An 11061-nucleotide genomic window follows, 5' to 3' on the forward strand; every position below is an offset into this window, starting at 1 on the left:
GGGTCCGAACTCTACTAATACAGGTTTTACCTAGCCTAGTATCAAGCTAAACTGGGTTTATGCACAGGATATTTCATAAGTCTGCATACTGGTCCTTAGTTACTAATATGATAACTTTATAAAATCCACATGGCAATCAAAAGCACGATGAGGTCACTGTCCAGTGATTTGTTGTTTTCTCTTTGACAAATTTATGGTAAATTAATCTAATTCAAAAGGCACTGAAATAGATTAATATTTCATGATGAGAAATGTCCACAAATAGCCTACAACTTCTTACTTCACAGCTTCACTAATGACATTACTACTAAATTATTACAGTCCTAATATCTGAACTTTTGGGAAACTTCTATCTTTTAAAATAACGTAAAAAAAACCCGGGTTAAAGACCATGCTGCAGTACTCTCACTGTTTTCAGTTCAGTAGTCTATACAGTACTGTGAAGCTCCTGTCCTTGTTAATTTTATTTTTTTATTGCTGTACCATAGCAGCTAAAAAGGAACTATGCTATTTAAAGGCTATCTAATTTGGAGGTTTGTTTATTCACCTAAGACAGCTGGGAGAAGGAAGATAGTTTGCTTTTGACATCGAAGAAAACATTTCTTTTTTTGTTAATTGGGTAAAAAGGAAAAAAAAACCAACCATTGAGACTGGCTTATCTGTTGGCCAGCTGAATCACCTACCACTTCATCAGTAAGAAAGTTACAGCAATCTTCACCAGTATTCCAACAATAAAAAAATGTTAATTTTGCTTTTTGCTTGGTACTTACTATAATGTGAGATTTACTGTAATAATTTTGGTATGTTTAGTCAAATTAGACATAACAAGTGTTACAAATACTGACTACATTCTACCTAATCTCAATATAGTCAGGCAAGTGACAGTGCTACACCTCTATATGCTGCATCTCTAATTAACAATTTGTACCCCCAAAGATTTTTCAACCTAATAAAAAATTAGATAAAAAGAGGTTGACACTAATAAAAATGATGTAGTGTTAAACTAGTATTCTTATAAAAATCAATTTAAAATTACAGGTATGCTAAACAGAAGAATCCTCTTAGCTAAAAGATCAAAACAATGTTCAGAATTTAACATCTACAAAGAGTTAATGTATTTCTGTATGCCACATATATTCAAAGAACAGCACAATTGTAATTTCATGAAGTTCTCCAAAAGAAATCAGAACCTCAGAAAAATCACAGAATTTGGAAATTGTAATTTGGAGAAAATATCTGGCAGATCATGTAAATAAAACAGTATTTTACACACTATCACTAACAATATAATTAATGCCTGCTAAAATCTATTCTACTATGTTAAAGGTTACATCAATGCCTTTTTAGACATAAAGGATTCAAAGAAAAAAATGCTGGATTTTTGTTTAATCTTCTGTAGTCAAGGCTGTGCAACATAAGGTTGTTCATAATATTACTTACCTGAAAGCTGCTTGATGCCTTTGCTGAGAAATAGCAGCAAGCTGAAGTTTGGCCTCAATGAGAGCCTCTAAATCTTCAGCAGAACACCAAGATATCTCCCCATCATATTTGTCCTGTATGTTCTGCACAAGATGGCTAAGACTTTCTTCAGCTTCTGTCAGTAAAATCCCCTAGAGAAGAATACAGCATTGTATGATTTCAAAAAACAATGAAAGAAATAAAAAATTTCTTTAGAAGTATTTTATTCTGTTATAGCCTACTATCACTGCACCCTAAAACAAATCAACTTGAATACAATATGCCTTTTCTATAAATATCAGGGAGGTTTAATTTTGTTTTTTTCAGGTTTACAGATTCAACGTGTTGAAAGTAGCAACATCTTAACTGTGGCTGTACTACTGCAATTTATGCTTAACTACATATTTTATGGCTTAGCAATATTACTCACTAATTTTTCATTCTTATCTTTATCTTATAGGTATACTTCATAATTTTATACTCTACTTACTATGCTTAGTCATTTTAAACAATAAAATACAGTATTAAAAAACAACATTAAAGATGTTGCAAGAAGTTTTATATTCTTTTCTATCTATACTTTGACAGATCCTTGAGTGCAGTATGTATCCTGAAAGTTCAACTGTAATTTAGTGTCTGACAAACAAAGCTGTAAGAAGCTGTGAAAACCAAATCTAAAAGAAAGATCATTTTAAACAAGATCTCAATCATGGAGTTTTCAGTCAAATTTAAAAATAATTTGAAGGTTTGTATCATCCAATATCTTTTTTTGACCAGTTTCCTCAATGAATTCAGAGCTCTGCTTAAGAAAACAAAAGAATAGAATGGTTAAAGAAAAATCAGAAGGGCAAGAAATATATCATGTCTCTTAAACGAGCCCCATTCAAATTAATTTAACATTTCTATTTTAGTTATTTTCAAGATACTGTTTTCAAGTTATTTTCAAGCTATACTAAAACTTTCAAGTTTCTAGTGTATGGCATATACCAATTGCCATACAAAATCATCCTCCATGTCTCCATATGTATTTTGTACATTACTTTGTAACAATGGCCAAAAGTAGATACTTCCAAAGTGGAAGACCCCTCTGAAAGAAGAATATGTCAGCCCTCAATTTTGGTCTTTTTGTGATGTGAAACTGCCAAGCATGCAGTTTACAATTAAACAAAAGAAAACAAAAACTAAAACCAAAAACAAACAAACAAAACCCCTTCAAACAAAGAAGCTAATAAGCTCGGGTATGTTTTCTCCAAAAGAAACTATCAGAAACAGGAACATGAAAAATTTGAGACATTTCATGTATGGTAGAGAATGGTTTTCCATTTCTTTGTAGAGCATACTGCCCCATCAAAGAGTCTCTGACACGTTCTACAGGTGTCACCCTCTGAAAGGAGATGATTTTATCCTTAAAATCCCATTCAGTCTTTACCCTTGTTGCTGAAACAGTCACACTGAGACTTGATTGTGACAATATTTCCCATGGACATTTATATAGCATAAACTAGACCATTTGAAAAACTGTACCAAACCACCAGGACTTCATGTACAGCTAGTAAGATTACAATCAGATTCAAAACAGAAATTTCTAGTCCCCTTATTCATGCCATCCTCCCATCATAATTTCTGTTACATTGAAAGCATTAGCAATGTTTTTGGAACAATCTGCAGTTTCTTAAGCCTTTTTTCCTAAAAAGCAAAATTACCTTCAGCATGGCCATATTTAATTCATCTTTACAGTCAACGAGCTGCACCATTGTGTCTCTTTGTTCCTGTTGTCTTGAATTCTTATCAGCATCAACTGTCAAATACATTTCAGATGAAATTTCAGATAACAGACGCAGAACCAAAGCATTCTCAGTAATTTGAAGAATATGGCCCTTTTTTCTCTATTTATAATTGGGACTTTCAATATCAAAATAAGTGAGGAAGAATGGAATACAGCTCTAATAATATCAGAGATATTAGCTAAAAAACCCTTGAGAAATCTTAATGCTTATTATTTCAATAATGACTGATTTTTCCAGCAACACTTAATATGAATATTGTTTAGAATATGACACGTTAATGCATATGCAGTTAGAAGTGGAAATACTATGCTTGAAACAAGTTGCAGAATAAATGCACTTTTCCACCACCTTTATACTTTTACATTTTTACATTACCTTTTACATTTGACGCTGTAATTCTGCTTGGCTCCTTCAAGTTGTTGTTATCAACAGAATAGACATGTTTTTCCACTTTTTCAGGTATATTATTTATTGTGGCAGAAAGGCAAATGATGAGATGCATTTTGGCTAAGGTTAATTTATTCATAATTTGTTGGTTGCACAGTGGCACCATTGTTAAAGACAGACTCCAATTAAATATGTCTTCCAGTACCTACAAGACAGTTAACAATTGGGACTATCTGAAATTACATATTTTACGTTTTTCTTGTTCAAGGCATATTCTGCTTCTATTAATAATGATGTTTATCAACAATTAACATGAAAAATATTAGTAATATGCTCTTAGACATTATGGATGAGTTGCTGTTTTCCTTTCCAAACTTAATTTACCCCTTAGTAGCACTTGCTATAGCCTCAGTGATCAGTTTTCCAGTAGAAGGTGCATCTATGAAGATATAGCTATTACTCTGTGAGTTCTAGTTTTCTGCATTGTCCATAGCACTCTTTGAGCTAAGGTTGTCACAAAAAATATGTAGCTAAATGTGTAGTTCAGAAATCTCAACTCAAAGGAAAGTCTGTTGTTACAATTCACCCTAACTAGAAAGATTAAGCAAGGAAAAAAATTATTGTATCAGACCATTCTAGCATATTTCATAGAATCTTTTTGTTATTCATTACAGCATCCTTGTTTTATCTTGAGTTTAATATTCTCACTTTAGATTAATAAATTTAGATGTTGAAGTCTACACAGCTTTGCAAAATCATAAAGAGACCAATAAGAGATCCATATAGACTGTGAAGTGTTCAAATTAAAAGCTCAAGATAAAGCACAACTTCAAAATAAATCTGAAACTAGTGAAATCAAAAGCTGTCAAGATAGACATCTCATTTCTGTCTTCTAATATCGACTGTTGTAGGAGATACACAAGCTTACTGTAAACAAAAGAGAGAAAAGTGGAGGAAGAAAGTGGGTTTTTTCTATTTTATCAGTTTGTTTTTATGGTACAGTTTCTTTTCCACATTCTGCTAACATTTACCCCTACTGGCTCAAGGGATCTGTGACAAGGAAAATGAAAGAAAATTATTAAAACTGAAAAACAAAAAAGAAGTAATTGACAAACATGTGATTTTAATTAAAATGAGAAATGACCGTTCATTAACTGGTTTACAGATTCACTCCCCCGCCCCCCGCCCCAGAAATGGACTTCAACCCCAATCTGAATTAGGACAAATCTATGAAGACAGGTCTGATTGATAGAAATTATAAGGCTGGATGACTGATGTTCTCGGTATTTTAGCAGGATAAACACCAGACCCTACATATCATGACAAAACCTGAATAATTCTACTAGTATGCTTTGCATAGACAAGTCACAGATTTGTACATATTAAGTCTCCCATCTGAAAAATGATGATAATGGTACTTGCCTCTCCCTTGAGAGGTCAGCCATAAAATTTATAGGTTAGGAAATGTTAAACTGTTGAGGAGAGTATGTTTTCTATTTACTGTTTTTTACTAACAAGAAGTATATTTTCTGAACCAAATAATCTCTAACCAAGTAATTTCTCTGCCAGAGAAATAAATATTTATGTCTAACATAAAATTTTTAGCTCTTTCAGATTTTTTTTACCTGTAAATTTGTAACAGTCAGGAGAGATTCTGAGGAGTCAAATTTCTGTAAGGCCTGTAAAATGGACAAAACCAAAAATAAGTAATGTGTTACAATATGAGTATAAAATAAGTGAGTTAGTTAGCAGAGCAGTGGACAAGTGTAGTGCATTTCCAACTATACTTTGAGGGCTCTAAAAATACTAACAATTACTTGGCTTCTACAGGCTTTACATTTCTGAAACATAAACCAAGACCCAGAACTATCCCTACACCTCCTATGCCATTCACCAGGATTATTCAACTTGAAGCAAGGGGAGAAAAAGGCATAAACCAACAAAAATCCTCTTCCAAATTCTAGGAGCTCTATAGACACCAACCATCAATTGCCTTTATGTTCTTTACATTTCTGAATCCCAAACCTAACTCCAGACTTAGCACATGCCTCCTCTGCTATTCACCAGAGCCCAGATCTGTGAATGGAACAAAAGCAAGAGCTACAGGTCAAGATGAACTTGAGACCTCAGCCTCCTTGAGGGCTCTAAAAACAACTATTTCTTTGCTTATACGTGCTTCAATTTTCTGAACCCTAACCGTCCTTGAGTCCTTGCTCAAAAACTCTTTACCTGTTCACTAGGAGACAAATCAGTCTACAGAGGAGAAGGAAAAGGCAGAGGTAAAGATCATCTCCAGCCTTCATCATAACTGAGAGCTCTACACACAACTGTCACTCAGGCTCTACGTGGTTTTTATTAACTCTTTTATTAACTCTATACTCCAGAAGTAGCCCTCTATCATCTCTCTCATTCCCTGGAACACGGGTCCTTCTTATTCTGAGAGCTGTGCAAAAGTCCAGCAAGCACTTAGCTTCGACATGTGTCACACCCTAACCAGAGACCTAATGCTGAACGTCCTCTGCTGTTCACCCTGTCATGGTTTAAACTCGGCCAGCAACTGAGCACCACACAGCCACTGCCCCAGTGGGATGGGGGAGAGAATCGGAAGAATAAAAGTGAGAAAACTCGTGGGTTGACATAAAAACAGTTTAATAATTGAAATAAAATAAAGTAAAATAGTAATAATAGTAATAATAATAGTAGTAACAATAGTAATAGTAGTAGTAGTAGTAGTAGTAAGAATAATAATAAAAATTAAAAAAAAAGAATATACCAAGCAAGTGATGCATGATGCAATTGCTCACCACCTGCCGACCGATGCCCAGCCAGTCCCTGAGCAGCAGCCCCCTTGGCCAGCTTTCCCCAGTTTATATACTGCGTATGACGTCACATGCTATGGAATATCCCTTTGGCCAGTTTGGGTCAGCTGTCCTGGCTGTGCCCCCTCCCAGCTTCTTGTGCACCTCCAGCCTTCTCAGTCAGTAGAGCATGGGGAGCTGAAAAGTCCTTGACTAGTGTAAGCACTATGTAGCAACAACTAAAACGTCGGTGTGTTATCAACATTATTCTCATCCTAAATCCAAAACACAGCACTGTACCAGCTACTAGGAAGACAATTAACTCTATCTCAGCCAAAACCAGGATAACCCGAACACTTACCTGTGAACCCAGTTGGAAAAAGACAGTGACAAATCAACCAGACCTCATCTTAACTCTGTGAGCTCTTCAGACAATATACAAATTAAGGAAAAGACTTAAAGATGCATTTTAACCTGACTAGAATCATAGAATCATTAAGGTTGGAAGAGACCTCCAAGATCATCAAGTCCAACCATCATTGACTAGCATCAATAAGAAGTAAATGCATTCCTTACTGTAGCCATGAACAGGGAAGCTTTGCAGAACCAACTCCAGTGAGGATGCTGATAACTCCTTATGGCTCAACCTAATGAGAATGTAATGTAGCTTGTGCTCTGAGGAAAATCACTGGATTTCAGCTTCTTATCTTCCCATGCAGTTAGTATGAAAGTGTCATTGGCAAATTAAAAAGGTCATCTTTTTTGAGAAATATTTTAATTTTACTTTTTATTAAGTTCATGTTTCATTTAAAACCTAATACCCACTGCAGATTATTCTAGGAGGAGTGCTTGTCCATATTTCTGTTTTTTTAAATGTAAACATTTTACATTCTATCATAAATGTAATTATAATTAGTCCCTTATTAATTAGCTTAGACATTGATTTGTTGGCTATTGCCAAAAAAGATACTGCAGCTCTGTGCTGGTTATAGCCATTTTGAGGCTGCAAGGAAAGGACAGTGAGGCCATGGGTCAGCTGGAAACTCCCTCTCAGGGTTTGGGGAGGTGGGAGGGGGGAATTTCCCTTCAAACAGCTCATTAAACTCAATTTGCTCTGCAGTGCCAGCTTCACTGTCTACAACACAAGGTAAGGGAAGCAAATGTGAAGTCATGGGGGTGGGTTAGGAATTCCCCTTTCAGCACCAGCCTGTAATTATCACCAGATTAGAAATATCATCCTATTACATGTATAGAATGTGGCTGTACAATCAAGTTAAATCCATGCTGCTGTCAAAACGGGTGTCCCTACCTGTCCCACTAGTCTTCTATCACACGTTCAGTCCAGCTCCCTAGTGCTGGCACACATACTTTGTCGTGGGGTAACACCTACCCAAAAGCACCACTCAGATAAGGGAGACCTTGACTACATCCGTCCAGCATAACTCATTAGATTATTTTGGTATGTGCTTGGAAAACCAGGAAAGGCTACATAACTGTTACGGGGAAATAGCTCTGGACTGTATCTGCCTGCACAGGTATGCTCACAGGTAAGACAAAGAAGCCCAGGTCAACTGTTAACAGCTTCATAACCTTGTAGCACATTAGTGATCAAGGTAAGATCACTACTTGGCTTTAGATATGGAGAAAATCAAAGAGATTGACCTGGGGTGACATGACTGTCAAGGCTCTGAGGATACCAATAGCTCTTACTGCCCAGCACCTCCTGGGGCTCCCCCCACCCTGCCTACAGCCCAGGACCCCATGTCAGACCCCCAGGGCCATCAGCCCCTGCCCCAGCGACGCCACAGCAGAGCGGGTCTACAGCTCCCCACAGCCCTGCCCTGCCACGGGCCCCCCATGCTGGGCCCACCTGTGGGCTCAGATCCCGGCCCAGCCTTGGCCAGACTCCACGGCCCTGTGTGGCCATCCTGGGGCTGTGTCTGAGCCCAGTTCTCCTCAACAGGCCTGATCCTGACCCCTACCCGCAGGCTGCTGTCACGGCCCAGCCTCGGCCTGTCCCCGGCCCCACAGAGGTGCCCAATGCCTTGGGCTGGGGGCTGCCCCGTCTGCCCCTTAGCTGCCCTGCTCCTGGCTGGGGCAGTGGGAATTTTGCCATTAATGGGGCAAGAACTCTATCCATATTTTTTATGTCTACATATGAAATCACACATTACTTTTTCAACAGTATTGTCTACATTACCCACTGTATAAAACAGGCAGCACATATGTTTCAAAATTTATTTTTGTTCCTGCTGTTCAGTGAGAGAAATTAATGTCACTCAATGCCTACTATTTGACCCGCTTATTGAAAGAAATTTAGGAAATTTTTTGGAATGTGTAATAACTTGCAGACATGGAGTATGTGCAGCTTCATAAAGAGAATTGAGTGTTATAATTCAACGTTATACTTTACTGGTGTTTACCTTCATTTGTTCAATTTTTCTGTATCCTGCAGGTATTTTCCATGGAATTCTCTCTCCACAGTTAAGCAGAGACAGTTCATGAAAGGCCTCCGTAAAAAATCCTATATCTGAAAGTACTTTAATCTGTGGAAAAATAACAGAGCCTTTGATTTAAATAATTTTCAATTATTCTTTTTGCTCAAAATAAAATGTATTCAAAGGTAATTTTCAAGTAGATCTGGCTACTGGAATAGTATATTGATGAAGAATGTTCTTCAATGGAAAGAAATATTTTACATTTTATAGTAAATAAGTGAAATCTCAAAGATGCATCTTTCACTTTTAAAAACAAAAATTAAAAAAAACCAAAAACATATTCTTCAAAAACTTGCTCCTGACAAAGGAAAAGAACTTAATTCATCTGGCTAGAGCTTTGAGTGTCAGTCCAAGATCAGCCCCTTAGCAAAATCTGTTTCATAGATTTTACTCAACTTAGTCTCGTAGTACTCAGCTACTCTCCCTAAGCCATATCAGCATTTCCTGAAAATATCTAAAACCAATAATACTTCGACTCTTACTACAAGTTAATTCCTTTAAAAAAAAAAAAACAAGGGATTAAAAAAATCCAAAACAAAACCAACAAGCAAACATTAGTGAAATGACAAAAGTCTGTTCCCAGAAGTCTGACAACCTGGTTCCACTGTAATACTGATAACAAATCCAGAAGTGAACATTATGAACAAAAATCATTTATGTTTTGCACTTAAGAAAACATTTAAAAGATAAAAATTACCAAGTAAAAAGTTTTGATCTAAGAGGAAAAATCTTATGATCATATCTTTAAGGAGGATGCTTGTTAAATGGAGAGCAGAAAGACATCATGAAAGTACTTAACAGTCTCTGTAGGACATTAACAGTAAAACTGTATAAATAACTCTACATCCTACTAACATTAAGAATATAAATAATAATTTCATTTAGAAAGTAGTCCTACTCTACAATCTGTTGTGCTAAGAAACACTAAACAACAGCTGAAGTTTAAAGCATTACTTTTCATAGTAGTGATATATGAAGAAATATCAAATCGAAATGTTTAAATATAAAGTTGATTTGAAATACAATGTGCTGTGATAAAAAAAGTCTGATTACCTTGAAGATTCTTCCTTCAATACATTTAGCTGGGTCCTTACAAATCTCAGAAACAAAGTATTGGTATAATGTGAACAACGGTAAAATCTGTAGGAAAATATTAGGTCATCTAGTTATAAATTTCATAAAGGGTACAATTACAGAAATGTACATTGCAATTATATATTACAAATATACAGATAATATAGGAGTACTGCTTTCACTGCCACATACCACCACTACTTCTTTTATGCTCTGTGAAGAATGAATGTGTTAAAAATTTCTTCAGCTGGCTCAAGCTAACCCCTGATACTATCTTATATGTGATTCACAATATAGAAAGTGAAGTTTCCCCAAATTATTCTCTGTGTTCAACGTGGGGGTTTTTTTGCTATACCATTAGTGAGTAAACCTACTGGGAAGATGTTGACATAAGGCATTTCTAAACTGTCTGCATTTTGATTCCATAATTTTTCCAGTATAAGTAACAGAATAGTAGAATTCTGTAAGCTTTCTAAAATAAACACAATGAAGTCCTGCAACTGTCTAAGTGAAATGATATCAATTGTAAACTGAACTGGATGGTGATGACGCTTATCGACAAATGTGTTTGCATTTGTTTCAAATTGAAAGTTTTTGTAGGGACAACTAACAAAAAAACATTTTAAAACTGAGTTCTAGTAAAGTAGACAAACACTGTATTTATTATTATATAATATTTCAGAAAAAAGCAGATTCTTTCCTAACAGATGTATTTGTTTATTGAAAATGAAAGAACTTACAAAATTTAATTACTGTTCAGCTTTTACATTTTTCTTCACTTCAAAATATCCCCGAGCTTGGAAAATGCTAACACCATTGTTACTTCTTTGTTGAACGCACTGTCAGTTTTCATAAAGTAGCTTAATACTTCTGAATTTGGATTACAAATGCTTGAGGCAAATGTTTTAATTGTATCCACACAGTTTCCAACTGATACTTGAAGTAGTTCAACAAAATTAGTCTTTGAAGTTTTATTTTTAATAAAACTTGAATCTTGATGTATTTTGATTTAACTGTCAAATCAACTTAGTGCCCACCATCCAAAACTTTCCCACACAT

At 35.7% G+C, this 11061-nt stretch overlaps 1 protein-coding gene across 1 annotated transcript in view; it reads right to left on the minus strand.

Annotated features, from left to right (window-relative positions):
- CFAP54 (cilia and flagella associated 54) overlaps positions 1–11061 on the minus strand; it is a 159883-nt gene that overhangs the window by 28703 nt on the left and 120119 nt on the right. Inside the window, exons 34-37 of the mRNA XM_009321347.1 lie at positions 5258–5311; positions 3621–3837; positions 3162–3256; positions 1441–1610 (exon numbers count right to left, since the gene is read on the minus strand). Of these exons, the coding sequence (XP_009319622.1) occupies positions 1441–1610; positions 3162–3256; positions 3621–3837; positions 5258–5311 (536 nt within the window). The remainder of the gene's footprint in view (positions 1–1440; positions 1611–3161; positions 3257–3620; positions 3838–5257; positions 5312–11061) is intronic.

Source organism: Pygoscelis adeliae, unplaced genomic scaffold (assembly GCF_000699105.1).
Source record: "Pygoscelis adeliae isolate BGI_AS28 unplaced genomic scaffold, ASM69910v1 Scaffold232, whole genome shotgun sequence".
NCBI lineage: Eukaryota > Metazoa > Chordata > Aves > Sphenisciformes > Spheniscidae > Pygoscelis > Pygoscelis adeliae.